The sequence below is a fragment of the Channa argus genome, chromosome 21 (genome assembly GCF_033026475.1).
Source record: "Channa argus isolate prfri chromosome 21, Channa argus male v1.0, whole genome shotgun sequence".
NCBI classification, from domain to species: domain Eukaryota; kingdom Metazoa; phylum Chordata; class Actinopteri; order Anabantiformes; family Channidae; genus Channa; species Channa argus.
The window spans coordinates 12,849,283-12,874,405 of NC_090217.1; the positions used below are offsets into that span (position 1 = coordinate 12,849,283).

General features: G+C 38.6%; 1 protein-coding gene across 12 annotated transcripts in view; it reads left to right on the forward strand.

Moving 5' to 3' along the window:
- The window catches only part of gramd4a (GRAM domain containing 4a), a 45,427-nt gene that overhangs the window by 2,605 nt on the left and 17,699 nt on the right, over positions 1-25,123 (forward strand). For 10 of the 12 annotated variants that reach the window (XM_067489929.1, XM_067489930.1, XM_067489932.1 and 7 more), the window contains 3 exons: positions 4,081-4,294; positions 13,949-14,069; positions 24,433-24,553. In XM_067489929.1, the coding sequence (XP_067346030.1) occupies positions 4,081-4,294; positions 13,949-14,069; positions 24,433-24,553 (456 nt within the window). Of the gene's footprint in view, positions 1-3,339; positions 3,361-4,080; positions 4,295-13,948; positions 14,070-21,609; positions 21,993-24,432; positions 24,554-25,123 lie in introns of those variants that run through there. The other 2 variants (XM_067489940.1, XM_067489941.1) reach the window with 2 other exon arrangements.

Consider the following 25,123-nt stretch of genomic DNA (forward strand, 5'->3'; position numbering starts at 1 on the left):
TGTGTTTTACACCTGATAAGCACTGTGGATGATGATGATGATGACAACAGGATGGCCTTAAATGAATGCATGCAGCACAACCCAGTTCGAGCACCTAAAAGGAAACAAAGTTTGCATCGGTTACAAAAACGGAAACACTGCACTGTGGCATTTCCACCGTTTTCTCACCTTCAGCTCTTCTGAATCAAAACCTGGCTGCATATTGTTCATATAAATACAGTTGCAGAGTGGCCCACTTATATGACTGCTCTAGCTTTTTATTGTACTGAACAGTATGTGCCCGTTTCAGTGCGTCCACTGCCCACACCCCCACACCCCCCCGTTTATGCATGGTTGATTGGCACCAGCCACAAAGGATGTACTGTGATTGTAATGCAGTAAAAGAGCTACTAGCATCTCATGTTATACCATGGCAGTTTTCTATCATGGCACGGTGATAGTGACACTATGTGTTTAAAGTAAGATGGATGGGCTAGTGTACATCTGAGTACATGTAAGTTTAATAGCCAACTAATAAGTGCAACAAACTAATTGATGGCACTCTCAAAAATGCATAAAAATGTTTACTAACAAGGATATAGTTCATCTTAAAATATTGTGTGCTATTCTTTTATTAAATCCAAGGATTCATATTATTTAATGTTTTTGTATTTTGTTAAATTGCTTTGACAGACTTTAAGAATTTTAAAATTTATATTTTTTAATTTATTTTTTGATAGTTAATGTTAAGATTTTTGGCCTTTTTAATTACTAGGATAACTAGTAATCACTTACTACAGAAGTGTAATTAGGGTAAAAGTAAAAAACATATTTTGGGGCAAAGATTAGTTTTGCCTTAACAAAAAGCAAAGAAGCATTTAGCCCTTGCAATAGCAGCATCAAAAATTCACATGAATAGGAATAGTAGGCCCTACAGTTGCACTGAACTTTATTCTATAATGGAAAAACCATGATCTTGAACAGAAAGCAGTAAACTTCCTCTAACACCCTTATATCCATGTGCAGTAAAACTGACTGGCTGTTGCTGTGAGTGTCTCCTGTGTGGCCAAGAGTAACCTCGAGCTACTACAGGTCATTAGCAGGAGATTACTCAGACAGACATGCGCACACACACACACACACACACACACACACACACACACACACACACACACACACACACACACACACACACACACACACACACACAGATACATCAGATACAGTTTATTAGGCTTGTATAACTGATACACGCTGAGCTTGTAAAGCTTCTCACCCGTGACTAATGTACGCAGTCATAAACACTATCAGCCTGTGTAGATGTTTGTGTGCATATCATTACCTTTCTTAAGATGCTGTTTTGGTTGAAACTGCCTCTGGACCAGAGAAAGAAGTCCTTAAACTAGCAATGTATAAAAGAGAGGTAGCTTGGAGAATACTGGAGAGGGAGGAGGTAAATAATAGCAAAGTAGCATGAAATGTGCACTTAAATTATGTCCTTAAATTTCCACCCTGGAGGACATTTGGACAAATTGAACATTTTCAAACCAAGAAAGCCGTCTAGGTGATATGACTGATTTCCAGATAACTATACCTGGATGACTGAGAACCTTCATCAATGTAACTGTAAGTTAGTTTGTGCAGATCAGTGGCTGACAGAGCTGTTGCAGTGAGCTGGCTGTGGGGGATTCAGGAGGTTATTGTGAGAACAGATTTCATGGTGTCTGGTATCTTGAGAAGAGGGGGGGTGTTTATTAAGCTGTCACCCACTTTGTTTCCACTCACTCTTTGAAAAGGGAACTTAAACACACCAGTCATCCCTGAAATTTCCAGTTACAGTAAACGTTCTTACGTAGGTGTCTCATCCACAAGTGGAAATAAAAATTGGTGCTAAAATTTAAATTCACATCAAGAAACCTTATCTGTCTAAATGCCCATGCACCTCTCTACATGTATGTGGGTACATCAAAGTCTCTTTTTTTAGGATCTGCATTTCTTTTATGCAATATCTTTGTCCACTCTACTGAAGACCCCAGAAGAGATACAAGGAAGTTGACACTCTACGCACACTTAGAAATAAGTTAAGGAATTTGAATTTACACAGATAATGTACAGTTGTTAACAATAAGGCTTATTTTAATTATTTAATAAGCCACTTGTAATTTTCTGTTATTCCCAATGTCAAATGTATGAAGTCAAATAGCCCACATATATTCAGTCACAGAAATTCCTAGATTGCCACTTAGCAGTCTCTTGAATTTTTAGAAATGCAATATACAATATAAGCAGATTTGACCAGCAGTCAGTCAGCAAATCATCTAACACAAAAAAAGCTGATAGATGATCACTTGAATAACCATACTGACAGCGTCCAGTCAAGCAGTCTGAGCATTCTCTTGAGCATGATATGAAAAGCAACTACATTTGCTCCCTTCTCAAATGACAAATTTCAGCAGTCAAACAGAAATTCAGTCACCTTTATTAAGTGTTCCATTGCTTAGCTGGTGTAAAAGATGACAGATTGTTGTGACAGTGTTTCTGACAAAATGCATTTTCTCATATCAGGAATGGTTTCCATGTACAGTTGTTCTACAATATGGGGACATTTCAGTATTGCTTCATGCAGTCAGCAGTTCTCACTCATGAAAAAAATGCAGATGGAGGCTAGAAAGTCGCTACCTGGGGTGCAGTCTGAGTTTCATAAGTTGGGGGCGTGTGAAGGGATGGTAGAAAGGAGAGTGGAATTAGTGTGCTTGACTCCTGTGATGACAGAAACCCCTGACAGAAACAGCTTTCCTCTTCTGTCATCATAACATCTTGGCACCTTGATGTCAAAACATAACCATTAAGCCTTTCACAACCTCTTTAAACCACTGCTCCTGCCATGGAAATTAAATCAGTGAATGCGGTCAACAGATCTGCTGTTGTCAACAGTTTGCCAGTGGAGTGAAAAGATGTGGTTGTTATGGTTCTAACATGGTTACTGGTTCCATTTTCTTTCGTATGCTCAAGGGGAGCGCTAGAAGTTTAGAACTTTAGCAGCATTAATGGTTCAGGTTTGCCATATGTAAAGTCAAATGTCCCCTTTATGAAAATTGTCTGAGGTTGCAAAGGGTAAAAAATAAGTGTCTGTGTCAGGTAAATTCAGATAAGGGTGAAGTGGAAGTTTGCATCACTCATAGTGCAAGTTTTAAGATGCATAAAAAGCTAAAACCCAATTGTGCCGTTTTTTTATAGGAGCTATGATCTATATTAAACTTTCACTTTGTTACGCATGGCTCTGTGTGTCCTGCACTCTTTCTGTTTTTTTCCCCTCAGGTTGCTCTCTTCCTTCGACCTGTTGCATACCTGAGTACAACCTGAAATTAATCATTTATAAAGGTGATAAGGGTTGATATCAAATAACGAACAGCACAAGACAATTTTTCTTCTTTTCTTCCGTAACACATCGCTACAATGTATTTGTTAAAAGACTCAACAGTACGGTCAGTAGTAAGGCTGAATGGTAATGTCAGTAGCATACTAACATTTTAATAACAAGCTTACTTTATGAACTCGCGCCTAAACAAGCTAATGTTAGCTCTGCAAACATTTTCAACTGTTAAAATTTGCAATTTTGATGACATCATCATAGAAAATTAACAATTGTAACTCCCGCCTTAATTCGGTCTGGAAGTCTGTGAAAAGCTTTGCTACATTTGATGTTTCCTCCACTGATTCTGACAGTTGTTGATACTGGATGAATTGCGCCTGATCATCAGACTCAAAAACATCATGTGCGACTTTCGCCCTGTTGCAGTGGACGTGTTGCTGGTCTTGCTGACATCAGTATTCCACATGTTGTTGCTGGTGCCTTACCTTTCTTCTGATTACGTCTAGTATTAGGCCACACTTCTAAGATTATTATGCTGTTTTGATGAGGCCAGAAAAATCATGTGCTCCAGCACCCACGACTGCTGCTATGGATTTTCTGGTATCAGCAGCACCATAGAAAACAAGTAGTCGTTCTTTTAGAATTTTAGGATCAATTTGCTACTGAGGTATCTGCCCTTGCAGCATCCCTATTGTGTTCTAATAGTCTGTCTTTTGTGTCCCCCACAGGGTGGCCGTCAACCATGTCAAGGTAAAGCCGAGGTGTGCGGTGTTGACCATGCTAAAGCGCCTGGACAAGATCCGCTTCCGAGGCCCCAGGACAAGAGACGACTTCCCGGATCTGGCGGAGTCGCCACCTGCCTCTGACAACGAATGTAGCGATGATGTGCCGCTAAAGCCCAGGACAGCTCTGCGAGACACGGAGGACCTTGCACGAGACCCTGTGAGTGCAAACCATGCATTTAAGTGTGTCTGTGTGGTTGTGTTTGTGTTTAGGCTATTTTTTGTGTTCACTTATTTCAAATAATCACGTTTCTGGATGACGCATGATAAATTTTCATGTTAAATTCAGTCTCAGTATCTTTTTTATTTCAGCTTTACCGGAACGTAGCATTGTTTTGTCTTAGTTATCTTAGCTCCGTTTCCCTCTGTAGGCTCTATAGTAAATATTTGCCTAGCTGCTTTTTCGTCTTTTGATCTGTGATAGAGGGAGGAAACAGTTCTTATGTGTGAACTACCCAGTCTTTGACAGTCTTTGCTAGTCTTTGGGTGTGTCCCTCTGAGGGTTTTTGTATAAGGTCCCAAGTGAGGAGACGGCGAGAGCAGGTATGATGGAAACAGGGATTTATTGCAATGATGTTGTAAGGTACAGAAACAGCAAGTCGCTCCTAAATTGGAGGAAAGACCAACAGACTACACAAAAACAATAAATAAGGACATTAGCGCTAAGAAAACCGATATAATAAAGGGTTGGGGAACCATGAGAATGCTACATGCACGAGTAAGGGGAGCAAGAAAAACTAAAACATGAGGAAGAAACTAAGGAAGCTATGTGAATGAGAGAACTGATGCAATGGCACTGAGAAAACAAGAACAGAATACACACGAGGTGAGACCAGGGGAAATGTGCAGGAAACTGACGGGCAAATATTAACCGAACCAAACAATGTGGGCAAAACCACCAATCTGGACCAGTAATAATAAACCACATACAAGGGTTAGGTTCAGGAATGTGCATCGATGCGTCACAAGTTGGACTAGAAATCAACAGTACACAGAGATTTGGTACCATAGACAAATTTGGGACAATAAAAAATGACTTCACACTGCACAGATTTAGTTGTTAGATGTTAACTGATGAGCCCTTTCGGCTCATCCCATGAGTTCAGCGTTACCACAGCGGATCATTGTCCGCATGATGATTTTGCAGTTTTTACACCGAATGCCCTTCCTGACGCAACCCTCCCCAATTTCTACCGGGCTTGGACCGGCACTGCACAGCTGGGTAGAGGAATGGGCTGTTAGGGGTTCAGTGTCTTGCCCAGGGACATTTCAACATATAGCTAGCCATATAGCCAGGGCCGGGGATCGAACCACTCACCCTGAGGTCTGTGGACGGCTGCCTTTACAAACTGAGCTACAGCCGCCCCTTAGTTGTTAGATGTTAACTAAAGCACAAACATACAACGTGTGTTCTGAAATCCCTGGATAATAATTCTTCATGAAACCATGGAGATTGTCGAATAAGAAAAAAAGCTTTCGGAGCAGTTTAAGTGTCCCTGTCTGCAGCAGAGCGGGAGCAGACAGCTCAGGTAATATCAAAGTTACTTCCTAACTTAACCAGATAACATTAGTGATATATTCAGCTGTGCCAGCAGTTCCCCACCCACCTTAATGTGTTCACCGCAACAAGCTTGTTGGCTAATCGCTAACTGCTACGAACACGTTAGGTTACATCCACCTAAATCTGGAAGTCAGAAAAGCTGTACGTGCTGCACTTAATGCCCTCACTGTTCAACCTAATGTGCCAAAGGTTCTGGTGAAACCTGAGGCAGTCACAGTCCCAAACCAAGCAGGACCCTGTAGCTGTCAGCAGAGAGTCCCTATCAGCAGCAGGCAGTGGTCCTCCCTCAGTAATAGTGACTGATTTCATGTTCATTCTTCTATCACAGTATTTGAGCTAAAGTAAACAGAACTGTTTACTGAGGAAATGCACCACATTCCTTTAACTTGAATGAAACAAGCTCTTGCTTTAATTATATTTTTGAGAGATGTCCTATTAGTCTGTAAAACACAGATTACCAGTTAAGACTGGCCTATTTTCGGTGGGGAAGAATGATGCCCTGCAGTGCATACTTTGAATTATTATATTGAAATTTAAATGATTGATTAATTACATTTTTTATTTTTAGTAAATTAATCATGTTATTATGTTATGTTATATTATTCTTGTGAGCCAAGGGGAGTGGTTGCTGAGAGTGAGAGTTGTGGGCACTGTGGGGCTTTGGGGGATTTCTGTTCTGTTCTGTGGTTTATTCTGTTTTGTTGCTTTGGTTTAGCCAGTGGGTGGAGTTCATGTCTACACCATGTTTGTGAGTTCTGCCACAGCTGATGGCCTCCAGTCGCTATTCCTGTCGTGTTGTTTGTGTTGTACTGAAATTAATTAGTCTACTCGGGGTTGTTTGGTGTATGTAGCACATGTGGCACATGAGGCGTAAAAAGCTCAAAAGGAACCTTTCTCTTACGTGACTTTCTTCAGCACAATGTCACAATATTATGTTGGAAAGTCGCATTATTATATTGTTACAAAAAAAGTCCTTAATATGAACATAATCGATTAATCGAAAAAATAATCAGTCAATTAATAGACAAAATATCAAAGTTAGGTGCATCCCTAACTAAAAGCATTCAGTGAGCTGCTGAAAAAAACCCACCGAGAAACACAAGGTGCACAGCAACACAGTGCAAAAGCAGCATGCAAGCTCTCATTACTCTGGTTAAAAAAGTTACGAGTAAGCCGACCCAGTCTGCTAAAATGCATTCTGACTAAATAGGCCCTTATTCTATAATAGAAGTTTGTCTTCAGTGGGATTGTAGCATAATTCAGACAAAGACAAAAAATTGAGAGGGAGACTGCATTAGATGCTGGTTCACATTTCTGAAAACATTCCAAATGTTTTAATGTTTTTATTGAAATTAATGAATGTTTATGGTAACATATGATTTAGTTTTTTGATCTAGGTTCTATTTTTGTTACTTTGTAGTGTTGAACTGAAGAGAAGGGAAGAATTTTATATGGAGGGATGTCATGATAAATAAAAATGAAGGAGATGACCCTGATAAAGATTTTCCAATAGGGGACACAGAATAGAGAAGGCAATCAGTGGCAGACAGGAGTAGAAATGGTGAAAGTAGTGATGTGATGGACAGACTCTGGATAGCAGAAGAGGAATGAAAAATGGAAGGAAAGAGCAGATTAAAGTGAAGACAATAACAAAGGAAGCGGGAGGACAGGAAGTTGGACTTAAAGATTAAACTTCAGATGTCTAGGGGGAGGAGGTGGACAGGATGCAGATGAAAGGGAGAGAAAGAACAACCTCACCCAGTGTTACAGAAGAAAATGCACAAACTTTTTCTAAATTATTTGATATGGTTTATTCCCACACAAGAAACTGTATGTCTTGAAATGTGCAGCTCAGTTTTTTTCCTTGGGGGTGACCAAAGAGACCCGCATTGTTAGCTTCATCTTCTTCATCATGCACATGCACAGATAGGAAATACCTGAAAGATGGGATTAGTACTTCATTGTGTCATATCCTGAGTGAAAGCCCCAAGGATCCGTCTTCCTTTCATTTCTCTTTTTTATTTCTGTTTAAATAGACAGCTAAAACAACTTGAGTCTGTCTCAGGGTTTTCCTGCATCCCATTGAAAGCTGTCCAAAACCTGTAGTTACATGAGTGGTACTTGGTAAGAAATACATTGCTAGACCATATAAAACCTCACTCTTTGCACATAAGAAACAAATGTGTTTTATAATTAGTTTTGCATGTATGATCCTGTGTAATGTTTATTATTTGTATGTATGTACTTGTGTTTTCATTCACAAGTGAATCTCTGAGCTGGTGTTTATTTGTGTATGTGCACTGGTTTGTGTCTGCATGAACACCAGCTTAGAAGGAAGGCATCGCTCACATCACGGCACTGATGAGTCACACTCTGAAGCCCCAAAATAGACCTGGCTTGCTATTACCCCTGCTGGGATGGACACACACACACACACACACACACACACACACACACACAAGCGGCATGCACTTTCATTCAGTATCTTAAACCTGCCAGTGGATGGCGGAAATCTCATCTTCCCTTCAAAGTACCCTTAAAATGTCCCTACTTACACACTGGAGCCCACCTATATTGCAATGATAGTTCTCTCTCCAGCCTCCACAGTCTCATGACATGACACACCTAGGCTCTCACCTTCATTACCTTATTTGTTAAAATGAGGACAGTGCTTGCCCTTGAGCTGTAGGATGCATGTGGTGAGACATTTTGACAAGCCAGCCTGTGTCATCCATATTAAATAAGTAGAATGTCATCAGGCAGATGGTGTTCAGTCATTGCACAGACAATTACATGTGACCTTACTGGCCTGCCCTCACTTTTCCTGCTAGATCATGGCATCTTTCATACTTTGAGTCATAGTGTCAGTTATGTCAAATACATCTAATGTATGTTTTGATAAGCAGACGGGTAAAATGATGCAGGTGGTATTATTGTTTCGAATTTTACATTTTTCATCACCCTGATATTATTGCTTAACAAAGAGTTAGTACTTCTACCAAACTTTTGCTGGATTTGTGTGTAGCGGGACAGAAGTTTTCTATTTAAAAATTCCTATGTAATGTACTTATATATAATTTAATTAGAAGGCACTTAAACAACCATCGGCACTGAACCACTCTTTAATCTACCATTATTTATTCTCACTAATTGGTCATGAATGCTTGAGTCTGTAATCATTCACTACGAATTTACTGTGATTGAAACATTCCGATTTTTGTTATTGTTTTTTATTTGTTTATTTGTTTATTTATTTTTGAGATACCTCTCAGTTTTCTCGGGAATGCTGATTAAAGTGTCATAAAAATAGGAAAGCTGGTTTCCAAAATTGGGATGGGAGATTAAGGAAATCTGGTAGATTGCTGTCAGAGAACACCTGTTTCTTGGCCATGTATTTGCATAGGCAGGTTTCTATTGAACTTTCTACAACTCTGCATGTGGGTAACAAAAGGCTGCAGATGGGAACATGCAGCTGAGTGAAAGGAAGGAAAGGAGAGATAAAAACAAAGTCCGACCGAAAATATGACAGAAACAACAACACACAGTGCCTCGCAGTCAGAAAGCAATGTTTTCTGTCACTATGTAGTTAGAATCTGTGCGCCAGGCTTCCACCATAAGTCAGATGTGGAGGAGAAATGGGGTTACTCTGCCGCTGCATGTAGTAACCAGGTTTCTTAAGTACGTGTAAACACTGTTCTCCGATTATCAGAGACTGCTGATTTCTCATAGTACCCTGGTTATTTAAGTGCATGTAAACGCAGTCAGTGCTAGAAGGGCAGAGCTAACTACTTGCTAATACTTTATATGTATCTGTCCTGCAAACTCTTAAGCTAACTTTGGCAGTTAGCTTGGGTGTAAGGGTATTTTTGCTTTAATTCCAGGGTAGCAGGAGTGGGTGGCAGATTAACAGTCGCTTCGTTTTTACAGGATGGAAAGATCCTAAAGTGGGGATTGATGTTCTAAAAACAAGTTAATATTTTTAGACAGCCTATTTAGACAGAACGCATTTTAGACAGGACCAGGCAGCCGTCTGGTAGTGTTTGTTTTGTTGTAAAGGACTAAAAGCAATGTGGGTGGAGATGAGGGAAGAAGACTTTTAGATTGTAATAATGATTGAAATAATGAGGGGCTGCAGCAGATTTAAGGAAAAGCATTAAGTCTTAGCAGATACTCCATTTTAAAAGATGGTCACCACTTTTTATTCTATTATTTATTTATTCTTATAGGCAAATAGATTTTTGTCAAATGAAAAATCCAGTTATTTTGGTGCATGATAAATACATTATGATGTAACAAATTTAGGTGCAGTAATTTGTAAAATTGATTTTCTATGTTTAATTTGAACTGTGTATTGCAAAAATGGGAAACAGATTTAGCTTTTTTTGCTGTAAGCAATCAAATATTTAAGTGGGATGATACTTTTCTTTTGTAAATAAATTCCGTTAAGAAAAACCTTAGACAACATCAGATATTGAAACTGAAACATTTTACTAAAATATTAGCTCATTTTTAATTTGATGGCAACAACACATCTCAAAAAAGTTGGAACAGTGCATGTTTTTCTTTGTGTAGTATCACATCTTCTTTTAACAACTGTCTGTAATCATCTGGGAAGTGATGAGAGCAGTTGCTGGAGGTTAGGAGAGGAATGTTGTCCCATTCTTGTCTGATGCAGGATTCTAAGCTCTCGTATTGTATAGTTTGTACTTTGCTTTATACAGAACCGTCAGAGTATGTTGAATATTGTACATAGCTGGTGTTGTTGGTACATAGCGACTGAAGGTAAATAATGATAAACCCAGATTATGAATTTTAGAAAAAAGGGGACTGTCAAAGAGTGAGACTGGGTTTTTATAGGATCACTTCCTTTTTCAGTAGTATTTAGGTTTTACATTTGATGATCACCTCACCTTTGAAATCGGGAGGAAAATCCTGCCAGTTTCTGCCGGCAGGGCTTTGGGACCTGCTCTAAATAAAGTACAGCATTGTAAAGATCTGGGTTATAATACTTACACTCAATTGTTTCATACTTGTGTCTATTCAATTCTGGATTTTGCTGCAGGGATTTAGGGCTGCTCCAGTCAAGTTGAAAGTAATGAAGTGCAAACAGGGCTATGTGATGTTTCCTACGGGTACATAAAATGGCCTCTAAACTGTCAATAAGGGATAACATGGGATGGGAGCCATGTGGTTTTAGGCAAAAGGGTGACATGTTGCGATTATGGAATAGGTTTATTAATATGTTTATTAATTGCTAAACAAAGTTTCTGCTGGGTTTGCTCAAGTAGCTATGAGGAAAATGAGAGAGATATTTTTGGAGTTTGGTTTTCAGTATATATTTAAAAAGTTGTCTTGTAGTTTACATTATTTAAAATCTTTGCTATTTAAAAGATGAATGGTCCGAAGAAATACTAATACTAAAGTGTTGTTAATACTAATACTAATACTACTTTGCACATCACAGTGACTATGCTGAAATAGTATATCATTCTAATCAGCTCTAATATCCACCACGTTATCCCCCATTCTTTTATACAAGCAACATGAAATCTATAAACTTCTATAAACCTCCCATAGGGCAGACTAAAACAATACTTGCAGATCCTTTGACTGTACCCTGTCTTGTCCACTTGCCATTTTCATGACTGACTGACTGACAGCAGCTCTCAACCATGCCTACTTCACTTTCACTGTGTAATACATAACAAGTGTTTTTCCTCAAGTAACTCTAAACGTTTTTGCGCCTGCCTCAACCTATCGTCAAGATGGAACTGTAGACTTCGGACAGTGACTAATGAATACACGGGTTAGATTTTTATATATTTTTTTAATGTGAACCGGTCCACCCATAGTTGGTATATATTGTGGCATATAAATGGCACTCCAGGCATATTTAATAATGTTTATTAAGTTGAGTATAAAATGTCTCAGTAACTTAAGTGTTGTCTTGGTGTAATGATGTCAAAATGTGAAAAGCATGATGGAGAGGGTTGTTAGAAGTAGAAATTGTCATTGAACCAAGACATTTAGTGCTTGATTAATGGATCATGTCTAATCCATGAATCACATTGTGATTTTTACAGTTAATCACCTTGTTAGAAAACGGCATGTTATGCAGTGCAAGTACTGAAACATTGTACAGTTGGACATGTGCATTCAAACGTTTAGAGAAGGTCAAATTAAGTTCACCTGTAAAAGGTTATAATGCATTTTCCTCAGTGTAATATACTACACATTAATCTGCACATGAAAAAACATTTTTTGCTTTGTGAATGGCCTCAGGTAGTTGAAGAGCATGCTGCATTTGCCTCACAGCATCACATTTTAAAAGAACTCTGCATTTGCAAGTGTTGGTATACCATCTGTCACTGTCCATTGTGTAAGAACCTTTTTGTTTAACAAAAGGACATGGCTGATCAAGTAGCCAGCAGCCTGCTGGACCAACAATCTGCCACAGTCAGAGATGGTCTCCTGTGATATTTGTGTTTATAAGAAGAACAAGGCCTTGAAATCACACCTTCTGTATTTAACCTCCCACTGTTATATTCATGCCAGACTCATGAGAAAGCTGCAAACTTTAAAATCACCTACCTATTCACAACAGAACAGAGAGCATGTAAAAAGTCTCTGAAGTCCATGGATCTGTTCTTTAATTTTGTACTGACCATGTGATAGACTAGAAAGTGATCATAAAGAAGACAAATGTACAGTAAGTGTCAAATGAGAAGTACAGAAGCTTTTTAAGTGTAAAGGAGAAAAGTGGATCTGTGGTTCAGAGGTTTCTCCCTCAATTACACAAGACAGAAGGAAAATGTAACAAGGCTCTAAGTAGTTGGCACAGCTGACCCAAACATAGACAGAAAATGAGAAAAGGGAAACTGTCGATAAATCCAAAAGATACTGTATGTGTTTTAGGATACTTTCAGTCTGGTTAAAGGAACATCAGTAATGAGTTGCCTTGACAACAGCCTTGATGTTTGGCCTGTAACTACAAAAACAAAACTGATTTGATGATTTTCATTGGACTTTGGCTGTATACGTTTTTTAGCAGGACAGCAGGACATTCCTCTGCTCATATCAGCCACAGTCAGAGGGGGAATACTCAAATTAATCGGCTATAACATAACCGGGAGGTTGTGACAGCCATGTTAAACACATGAAGGTGGAACATCCCTGCACCAAGCCACTAGCACTAGCTCTTAAAATGTTGTAAAAATATAGCTGATAAAAGCAGTAGTAGTATCCCTCATCACTTGTAATGCAGCAAATTGAATTGCACAGTCTCCCTCTCTCGGGTTCAGTCAACATGCTTTTTCTCTCCATGACACACTTCCAGTAGAAGCCCTAATTTGTTTTTTGTTTTTTTTGGTTGCTTTTTGTTCAGGGACACTGTCTTCATTTCTATGTCTCCCCACCCGCCCGTCGTGTTAGACTTTGGCTCTTTCCCAAAGCAAATCTTTTCAGGTCACTGTCAGTTTTCTGCTTTCTCCCCTCTCTCTCTTCCTCTTTCTCTTGTGCTCTATGTGAAATAGTGCATCAGCTAAAGACATAGCTGTGTGTCGACGCAGATGCACACAAGCCATGGTGGTTGCTGTCGATGAGAAGTGCTGCATCGTGCGTGTTTGGCAGGAGCCTCTTAAAGGACCCATGCTGTAGTCAAGCAGCGATGCTCAATCTGCATTGTTCATCATTCTGTTAGCATAGCTGTCTCTCGTCTCGCTCTTCTCGTATACCTTCATCATCCACTTTCCTGTGATTCTTTACATTCTTAACACCCTCGTTCCTTTCCTCACTCACGCAGTCGTTATCATTCAGTTGTTCACTCTGTCCACATACACACGTTGTATTTATAGTTCCGTTTGTCAGGGTTAAAGCCCTAGTCAGCGTGTGTGTCTGTGTGTGACTTATCTGTGTTGCTGTAGTCAGAAGAGGTGGGGGGATCTCCTCTTGTTCACATTCCTATCTTGCTCCAGCTGGACTTAAACCTGGTGAGAGAATGTTAGTATTAGTCATGGAGCCATGTTAATCTGTGTATGCGTCTATGTTTGTATGTTAAATCATATGGGACATTTATACTAAATTTCTCTTGATGACTTTTGTTGGCAGGAAGTTTTAATGCCAAAAAAAAAATCCTTTGATTTTATTGTCTGTGTCTGAATGTTTGTGGGTGTGTCTGCATGGTCTTACGTATCTTTTGTTTGTGCTCTGTTTGTGTGTGTCTATGTGTGTTCATGCATGTTTGTGCATGCACAGGCAGGTTCAGGGTCCCCTACCATGGCTGCGACCATCCAGGACTTCCAGAGGTCAGAGTCAGACCGACTGAACGAAGTCAAAGGTCACCTGGAAATTGCCTTATTGGAGAAACACTTCCTACGTGAGTACACACACACAAACACACACACACACACACACACACATTGGGTCCCAGACCAGGTGGCATTTAGAGCCATTCTAGTGAACACAAATGTAGCTGCACACACATTAAACAGGTTTTAAGTTTGTTGCTGCAGTGCAGGGTTACTTGTGCGTCTCTGTTTGTTACATAAGGGGTCTTACTAATGTCTAACTATAATCATCTTGCGATATTATTATCAGTCTGTCTGTGCTGTCACAGGAAGTTTTGTACATTGTTTTTGGCTACCTTTGGCAACTTGGCTGACAGACTTGTGATCTTAAACAACCCTGCTGGGTTTCACTCATTATGTGAAACAGTGCTGTGTTGCCCAACCACACAAGACAATTATGTGTATATATAAGGGTACAAATTTAAAAAACATCTAAAACATCAAATATTTTTCCTCAGGTTAACAGTCCTTTACAATCTAATTTTTTATCATTAGGAGCCAACACACAAGACATAATGTAGGTTGGGTATTAACAACAATCAACATCCTGTTTTGATAACTGTATGTTAGCAACTTAAACTAGAAGTGTGTGTGTGTGTGTGTGTGTGTGAGAAGCTTTTTAGCAGTATTTTTTGGTCTAAATGAAATTGTGAATATCTTTTTACTATATTGTTTAACTTTACAATTTAAACAATTTTAGGAAAATCAGGTTACGTTCCTGGTCAAAAGTAATAATGAATGACACTAAATGACGTGCAAAAATAAAGAAAAGTCCAAAGGGTTCCCAAGCATGAAGTAGCAGCACTATTCATTCATCAACAAGTACAAGGTGCAGTTTATGAGAATCTCACCAGTACACGTAGTGCAAAATGAACAGTGACCACCCAAACTCATTCATGTCACTTCGCCTCTCAGTTGTGATGTTTAGCTGCATTTCCTTGATTTATGTACCAGTAAACTTAATATCTTAACTTTTTTGACCTTTTGCCTCACAAATTGTTTTTCCTTACGCTACCCACAACTTGCACACATTTAGAAGATTGTTTATCTTTGTATCAAAAATGGGTTCTGCTTGTCCCATACCACTGCATTTTGACAGAGCTGTGGTTTGTGATGCACTACAAAGTCCCCCTATCAATTCACTTTTGACTAATAACCCTCTGTCTCCAGAATGTCCAGTTAAAGTCATCAGGTTTATGCTTCCACTAGGAGTCTGCGATAGGAGGTTGTGTTTAGGTGTGCTCCCAGCGTTAGAGTGTGTGTGAAAGAGAATATACCCGTGTCTTTGACTGTGTCCTCTTTTAAAATGTGCTTTGCTTACAGGACTAAATTCATGGTCACACTGTTAATGCGCTAGCTTTATGAGATCTTCCTTCTTTCCTAGTTTCCTCTTGATTTTCTTCCCTTTTTCCTTTCTTTTTAAAAATATTACTGTAGCGCTTTTTTTCTCTTTCTCTGCTGAGCTATTTTTCAGATTAAGCCGCTATTCTGCCTGCTCTTCATTTCAACATCGTTTCAGTTCCCTTTTTACTCCTCTATCTTCTTTTATCATGCCTTTCCATTCATGCCTTGTCTTTGTCAGACGCAGCAGCATAATCTGATGATCTGCAAAGGACTAACACACATGCATTGAAAAACTAAAGCAACTAAAATAGCTGTGAGTTTCATAAGCTGTATGAGTTAAGGACAGAAATATTGTCTTTGCTTTACCTATGATGGCGCCCACTTGGCATTTTGCACATAGGCCAATTGTCTTACATGCTTGCATTCTGGGTCTAGTAATCTTTTTCTTTTGACATAAACTTTGTGTTTTTGTGTTGTAGTAGCCACAGGCTTCTTGTCCTTTCCCCTCTCAATCTCTGGTTATCCATTTCTCAATCTCCCGCCCTACCTCTGGTTGGTGTAATTCTACTTAAGGGAACACTGATGTGTGACAATACAGTAGCATCTAATGGATCCCAGACTCTGCCCTGCACTCTAGTTATTGTCTATTATTTCTATCATATTCCTTTGCTCTTTGTTCTGCTTTCCTATAATTTATATTGTTCAAGCCCAATAAACAATGGGCTGCGGAATGTGTCCTACGTGTGTGTCTGTTTATAATGTTTTTAAAAATGTATTGAGACAGGATGAATTCAGACTTACATAGTAAGACTAAAACTTAAAAGACTTCTTGCACCAAGATATTATGGCTTTATATATTTTGTAACGGCTTTTCTGAAGCATAGCTAATATTGGAAACCTGCATACCATATTGGGAGAAACCATAGTTTGCAGGATTTATAGGATAAATTTGGTCATTTTCTAAATTAATGATACTGCTTACAATCACCATATATATGCTAAAGCTAACAATGAATCTTCTCCGCTCAGGTTTGCTCAGTTGTCAGCCTGCAGCCTGGATTTGCTCCTTCATTCCTTCCATAGATCTTTGTTGTTGTCCAAAAACTATTGAAAACACATCAGCTAGATCACCCACTGGATGACATATTTCTTCATTCAAAAACCAGTGACGTTTCTGTTTTTAACAAATGTCGCGCTGTATCTTTCGAATCAGCTCTTCTTGGGCTGGCTGAAATTTGGGGTGGATTTACACAAACTCTGTAGAGTGTGGACAATATTTTTTCTGGATTTTCAGAACAAGATAAGATTAACTTTATTGTCTGTCCCAACCAGTGATAGAAATTCGTCTTTGACAGGCTCCACAATTCACATGTATAGTGGACACAGTTAAAACAACAACAGTACAATACAAAATAGAGTTCTCACAGTTAAAACAACATAGTAAAAAACATCAATCAGATAAAATGTATTTATTTTTTGCTATAGTTATTGGACAGGTGATGAATGATTTCTTGTAGATGTTTTTACAGGCCAGTGGGACTTTATAACGCCTGCCTGATGGCAGCAGTGTGAAGCTGATTTTATTTTTTAAAATAACAAATTAATCAACAATGCTATAAATCACTAATGGGTCATATAGAGGGCAATTTTGTCATTTAACGGTCACTGCCTTCAACTCTTTAACATTTACATTTTTGAAAACATGCAGTTACTTGAGGGAAACGACAAGAATGCAGTGTTATGAAATCTGGGCAAAAGTGTACTCAAATCCAGTGATTCTTGAATTTTGTGTTTATTTCTCTAATTATGCATCAATATTTAACCCAAAAGGTGTTTTGGGCTTCTTAGAGCAGTTTCACACTCAAAGCGAACTGAGTGTAGGCGTTTTCTCTCCATCTGTGACGTATTTCTCTGTGCTGCCTAAAATAAAGCTAGGGCCCACGCTGTATCCTAAAACAAACATGCTGCTTAAGTATAATGTCTGTTTCCATTCCAGATGGTGTGTGAATACAATGATCCATGCCTTTTCCCTTGGCGTTTGTTCGATTTTGACTCGTGCTATTCTCAGGGCAGTTAATTGGTTAATTTGTAACTATATTTCCGAACAGAAGATGCTATCAAACACACTTGTGCAGTGAGGGTTGTCATGGTCTTCTGTTATGCAACGCTTGAGTTTTCTATTGTTTCCTGCTCTTTCCCCACTTCCTTGCTCTCTGCTATAAGGAGACTATTTGCTGCAATTGCTTGAATTCTGTCATCTTATCTTTGTGTATGCAAACCCACAGCCCACAAAAGATTAATCAGATTAATTTCAAAGAACATTGGTGGGATCTCAGTGTACTTCATATGTATATTATGAGTAAATATATAAATTTGTATAATGCATGTGTTTGTGTGCGTGTGTGTGCTCTGCAGTGAAGAGGACGCGCTTTTGGTTGAGAGAGAACCACAAAAAATAAAAATGGAGTTTTTCTGTGTTAACATTTGTGTGCCTCTCAGTCTACACACACTCTGTAGCAAGATTTATAATGGACACTCAGAGCACAGTGATAATGTGATTGATAATCCTATGATTATCATAGTAAGAGATGTAAAAACAGAGGGCTATATCAACGAGCATCTGTCCCATGGGTGACAGAGCTGAGCTGAGCTGAGCTGACCTTCCTACTGGTTGTGAAATTGCAGAGAGAAGTGCAAGTAGAAATCACCTCATGTAATCATGTGACAAGGCTTACTGTGCTAAGCTTTTATGGCTTCCTCTTTGGACTCCCTTTGGTTCCCTCCTGCTATTATTCTTATTCCCTTTCTCTCCAGCCTCTTAATGTCACTGTTTTGGTTTTTGTTTTTTGTGTCCTCTTTTTACCTTACCATTTTGCCTAGTCATAATTTGTTCATGTCTCTAGTTTCTGTTATTTATTAATAATATTTTACATTTAAAAACACCTCATTTATGGTTAGAGCAAACAGATGTTGGCAGACACCCTTATAATGATAAACACAAATCAAATTGATAATTGCACAGAAGCACAGATGCACTTTTTTTTTTCTGTTGATATATTTCCTTGTTCTGGCAGTGTACATGTTTGTAGTTGTTCTATGGTCTCACATTGCACTGTGTAATAGACCATCGCTGCTTAATTGGGGTTTATTGGTTTTACCACTACTAGTTTCACACGTGTGTGTGTTTGTGTGTGTGTGTGTGTGTGTGTGTCTGAGAGATTAGCTGTTCTGTTTAAGGTTGCGTATTGAAGGTCACTGCGGGGGAACACACCAGTCTTTGGGCTGTATAGTGACTGGCTGATCGATACAGTTTCCTAGCAGCTGTCCTACTTCACACTGTGCAGGGGAACACACATAAAGGCTATATACAAACACAGTGCTGCAGCATCACAACTCAAAGCTAAAGCATCCAGAAATGTATTGCAGTAGGCTTGTAACGCAAACTGTTCTTTGCAGTACCATCTGGTATTCCATAAACCCACCAGTACTGGGAAACCAACCAGAATAACAAGTTTATTTCAGTGGCATATATCAAACAGACATTAGGAAGTGTCTTATTGCCTATTGGACACGAAAAAGAACTTGTAGTAAGAAGGCAGACATATAGACCTGTACACAAATATTCCAACACTGTTTAAGTAAAAACATGGGACTTAACCTCAACACTGTGTGGGTGTGCTAAAGAAATATATTTTCTCTGAAAGCTACTAGAATTAATTAGTTTAATATCAAGATGTTCCTGTACTGTAGTTGGTGTTCTAGAATTGTCAGTTCAGTTTGAGTAGCTTGGCTTTGAATTTTAGCATATTATTTCCAATAATGAAATGGAGAAAAATTGAAGTATTGATAATATTAGTTTTGTCTGTTTGGAAATATTCATGAAAGTAATAGATTCTGTGGGACACCGCCTTTTTTTTCTTGCACTCTAATTTGTTCTCCTAAATAGGCAGCTACAGTGCAAGCTGCATCAAAGTGAATGAATATTTCAAACTCCCTGACAGCTCAAAAGCAGACGTTTCTCTTATTAGGATATTAGATTTTGATATTTTATGAGGACCTGTAATTTAACGGCTTCATTTCATTGCGCTCACTGTAGTCTTATTCGCACTGCAAATTAATTTAATTTTGTTGTACCCTCTTTAGAGTGATACAGAAGTATGTAGTTATAATTCTGTAGGTGTGGCAGAACAGGTGGGAATGCAACATGTGGCCATGTGGGTAGAGAGCTTTATCTTTTAGAGAATATTAAAAGACCAGGCTGCATATTCAGTACAGGTGAATACAAGTGTTTTCTAACAAGCAACTTGGTTCTCAGTACTTAAATGAGTGGACTGCAGAGTATCTGGAACTTTCTTATCTAGGTTTATTTATTTCATGCTTATGGTTCCTCACATACAAATCTTTGAGCATGCACACAAAACACAGTGACAAAATAGGGAGTGAGGACAAAAAACATTAGTTTCCCACATATGCTGACTGTTAAGGTGTCTGGTGCTGTGCCATGTTTAGAGGTCAGTGAAGAAAGCACGGTGCATGAAGTGGAGGTGGGAAGTAATGAAGTAGAACGAATTAATTATTGTACCCGTGTAAAAATTTCAGGTATATAAACTTCAGTATTTATTTCTGGACAGTTTTTTTATTTTTACTCCCTAAAACTTACCACAAATATCTGTATTGTACAGGCCTTTTGTCTGTGTGTTGGTAATAGAAGCTGAAAGACGCTGCCTGAATGTTGTCCTTAGGCCCTTTGTATTAAACTGCCACAGCAGTATAGCAGTGTGGCAGTTAAGGTAAATGAGTAATAAACAGTTTTTTCCTGCTTTCAATAAAACACAATCAAAAACCAATAAAGTAACTTGTAAATTGAAACAGACTCAGAAATTAGCCTTGATGAGAATTTATGACCAAAGCAAAGCAGCTCTCCAAACTGTGATCTGTCAACTCCACTAAAAGTTAAAAACTGCAAAAGTTTACAAACATCATCCCTAAAGATATTAAAATTGTTTTCTAGGTCATTTTACCAGTAGCTTTTTTTTCCCCCTAGCAATAACCATCCAAAACTCGAGCACTACCTGCAGGTATCTCTGCACTTGTTTGTGTGTCATGTAAGGGACCCTCTGCTATTTACTGATATTTGTAACAACGAAAAATCCAGCATATGAATCAAAAAAGTTCACAATATCACAGTGTAGGCTACATTTAACTTAGTCGTAATAAAAGTGTTTTATAAAAGTGTTAAATTTTGCAGGATGCACTGTGAAGTTTGAGACCTAACTATGAAGAAAAAAGTTTAACTACATACAGAAATCTAGGTTAGAGATATCAGGGCCAGAGTGGAAGGAGACCACTGAGAGTAAAGGATAATTTCATAAAGCAGAAGACAAAAGGAAGGCAAAGTGCATTACTATAAGTACAACGTGAACTTCAGTAGAACGATGACAAAATGTCAAAATGGAAGATTGATTAAATTAATATTAAGGACAAAATAACCCAGTGTTAGTCACTTCTACACATTTATTTAGAAACCTCAAAAGTGTGAATGACTCTTGGAGACTCGAGGATAAATTTGGTGTTTTGTAAACATGCAGCAAGTTTTATTTTTGAGGCAAAGTGAAAGCGTGTGAGTGAAAGAGAGAGTTTTGTAAATGCTGTCTTTTTTTTGGCAGACAGTGTTTGAAATGGCATATTACCCTGTGCAGATCAGCTGGGGGCCTCAACCTTACTTTCTGTTCGAGTCAACAAACACTGTGGAGAATAGGAACAATAAGAGACCAATGTGAAGTGGTCGATTCTCGCTCTCTCTCCCTCTCTTTTTGTCTGCCTTCTCTAAACTCTGCATGCCCCCACTTTCCTTTAATGAATAGATGCATTGTTTCTGACCTGATTGAGAAACTCAAAGTACTTTTGAGGTTTTACACATTTTTGATGGCTCAGATGTAGTTATGTCGTTTGCACTCAAGCACCAGAAAACAGAAATTTGCATGAAACACAACTACTCTCACACATATTGAATGTACACAACATTATACTATATAAACTTATACTGATACATAAATATAATGTGTATATGTGTTTCTCTGACAGATCCGGTGTATTTTGAAATCTCAGATTCCGGGCTTTCTTAGTCTGCTGGTCACCCAGCAAAGCCCCACCTCTCATTACCTCTGCTGCCCTCCTTCTCCTCCTTACTTGGAGTCTAACACATTCATACCAGCTCCGGTCACTGACTATCACTCTGTGTGTGTTAAATAGTCTTGTGTGTTTGTGACGACAGAATAGTGTGTGTCTAGATTTAAATACGTAAATATGGAGCAAAGACTGAGCGGCTTTGAGGCGCTTAATGTCATTAGGTAGCAAAAAGTGCTTAAAAAAAAGAAAAGAAAAGAAAAGCTAGACCAGACTTAGACCTGTAGCTGTGGCACGATCTCAAGAAAGAACCAAGGGGGCTACTCTGCCGTCCCAGGCCTGTCCGAATGTCCCGGGGACGGGGCAACTGCAGAGACGGATGGGATTGTGCATGATGGAAGACTGCACTTTCAACAGCTTTGACCTGCGTAACAATGGAGCTGTTGATCAAATCAAACGCAATAAGAGTGACCTCAACCTCAGTAAGTGTCAGCTTTAGTGTCGGTATCTATTGTAAACTACATTAGTCAACCTTGTTTGTCAATAGTATTGCACTGGTAAAAATGGTTATTTTATCACAATGTAAAAGGCCAAGCAAGCCCCACTTTGAGACTGTAAACATTTGCTTTCCTTTTGGCTGTTTCTTGTCTTATCCGGAATATTATTAAACATAGTACATGTCAATTTCAGTCACGTGCTACATAAGCTCTGTACTAGAAAGCTGATTCCTTATCAACGCAGATGTCAACCCTGAGCAAACTAATAACCCAAACTCATCTCTGTCCAATTTAACTTTAATTTTTCTATTCTGGAGTTTGGTATTATCTTAAAAAAATACTGTACTGTGTTATAAAGGAAGTCACTTACATGACAGTCAGCCAGTGGGCTTGCTGCTTACCCGTGCACCCTCACCTGCACTCAAAGTCATAACCTTTGGGGATGGGTACAATCTAGCTGAATGTAACTTAAGTTCAAATTTTATTTGAGCTAAATTTCTTTTTACAAGCATGACTGTAACTCATGACAGTGTTAAAATTCAAACTAAAAACTCACGTTTTCCTCTACTTGAACAGTGAAATGCCTAATTACAACTTGATTATTTAATCTTCTGAATTTAACCTTGTCTTGTACTGAATATATTGTAAGACCCAAACTAATCAAGACCACATTAAGTTCCCCTTGACCTCAGTTGCTTTCTTATTGCATTTAAATGCCATCTTCATCACAATTATTTTCTGCTTCTTTCAAACATTTAGCGTATAATGTGTACCTTTTTTAAATTCTTGGTTTGCTTGATTGTTTGTTTGTTTTTTGTTGGTTGTTTTAAAGCTTTTTTCCCTCAGATTAGTGTTACATGGAAAACTTGCATGGGAGAGAAGGTCAAAGCTATTAAAAGTGACATCTCCTGGCAAGGCATTTAACTAATACCGTTGTCTGTATTACAGATAAATAGTCTAGTTACTAGCCTTCATAATGGCCAACGAGACCCTGTGACATGGTAACCCAGGATGAAGATTTATATATAGAACACAGCAGTCCAATTTTAGTAGCAGAACCAACATGTTGACTGTATTATTAATATGCTATCTAATGTAGAATGGCTCTCTGGAACAGGGGAATGATTGTACTCTGTTGCCCTTTGTTTGACACGCATAGCATTTTGCACCTTGCTGTGCCGTATTACACATTTGTGGCCTGTTTTTAAATTCAGTATTAGGGACTATTGGAATGAGGAATCTCTCTTTTTGATGTAGGACAGTATGGACAGTGATGGTACAACATACTGTATAGGGTGTATAGAGAATGGGTGGTAAAGGAAAGGAGTGAGCTTTGGCCTCAGAGGGGAAGGGGTGCAAAATCACAATGGGATCCACTCAAAGCTGAACAACGTGAGCTAACGTGACCTAACTAATGTTTTGTTTGAGCCTTTACACTTTTGTCAACCTTATTTCCATTTGAAAACAGAAGAGAAATTCTGATAAACATGCTAATCTTATAAAAGCAAACAGACTGTGCTAGAGGGCAGTTGGTAAAACATTTTGTTGCTTAAGTGCAGATATTTCTCTCAAACTCATTCAATCAGGGAGACATTTCACCTACCTCCTAATGTGATTCAAAGTCTGCTGGATGGATAAAAGGGCAAGTCTGTATAAAGCATACATTTTTTACTGTTTTGTTTGAAATGGCAAAGACAAAACTAAATTAACAGGTTTAAATTTGTCACTGACATATTCCTATCACTTTATTCTTATTTTTACTTTTGTTTATCCAAATACTGTGGTATTTGGAAAAACAAATTGTGGCCTTTTCTTTTTTTATGTGTTTTTTATTTTTTTTATTTTTTTTTTATGTCAAGTAATGTTTTTATTAAGCTTTGCATTCAGTTTTACCTACACTACTCATGGTCCGTTACTGTTGCAGTTAACCATTTGTCTAATAGGTTTCCAGTTGGCTGTGGCACAAAGAAACCTAGCCAGCACTAAGCTGGTTATCCCCAGGCAACCTTTGGCCGGCTATTCACAGACTGTTGTTGTTGTTTTTTTTATGCGAGCACACTCTCTCTCATACACACTAACACACACACACACACACACACACACACACACACTCAAACGCATACAAAGACGTAGTCTGTCTTGCTTACGTTCACATTCTTATTTTAGCAGATAGGGAGAAGGTGCAGGCAAACCTGAGAAAGTTGGGAGTATATGAGAAGACTCATATTAAAATTAATGAATTGACAACAGTTACCTGCTGTAATATTGTTGCATCTATATCTTCAACAGTGTTTTCTTTAAATGTTTTGGGGGGATTATGTTGTTTACCTGTCCAGCTCCTTCAAACAGATTGCTCCTTGTGGGATTAATGAATTTGTATTGTACCAGAATTTGTGCCATTGAAGTGTTTTGGTTGTGTTTGCAGAGGAGGAGCTGAGGAAGCTGCGGGAAGAGACCAATGTGGAGTTCCTGCGGCAAGAGCTAGAGAAAGAGAGAAGTAGGAGGATGGACCTGGAGCAGAAGATGAATGAAGTGCTCAAGTCCAGGTGAGATGGGACAAACATACATTGCACAAACATACACATACATTTCTAGCAAGTTGGGCTAGAAATTAATGGTGCACAAAGATTCATTGCCTGGGACAATAAAGAAATTACTTCACATTGCACAGATTTAGTTGTTAACTAGAGCACGAAAATATAAATCTTTGCGTTCTGACATTGCTATATCTGAATTCTTCAAGAAACCACTAAGATTATCAAATAAGGAAAAAACTTGTGGAGCAGCTTCTTCTCTCTGAGTCTGAGCAATCCAAGTGTCCTCAGTCAACCTCAGTGCTTGTTCGGGTACTAGCGTAAAAATACTCCATAAATTAAGGCTCTATAGGAGGAATTGATCAAAACATTAGATCATAAAAAACGATTATAAACGTCCAGAAAAGCGGTAACTTCACCTCTGCCCGCTGTTGCCCATTGATCGTCATGTGTTCACTACAACAAGCTTGTTGGTTAATGGCTAATTGCTACGAAAATGCTAGCATACATCCACCTGAAGCTGGAAGTTAGAAAGAACTCCACTGTTCAATCTAACGTGTCACAGGTCCTGGTGGACACTAA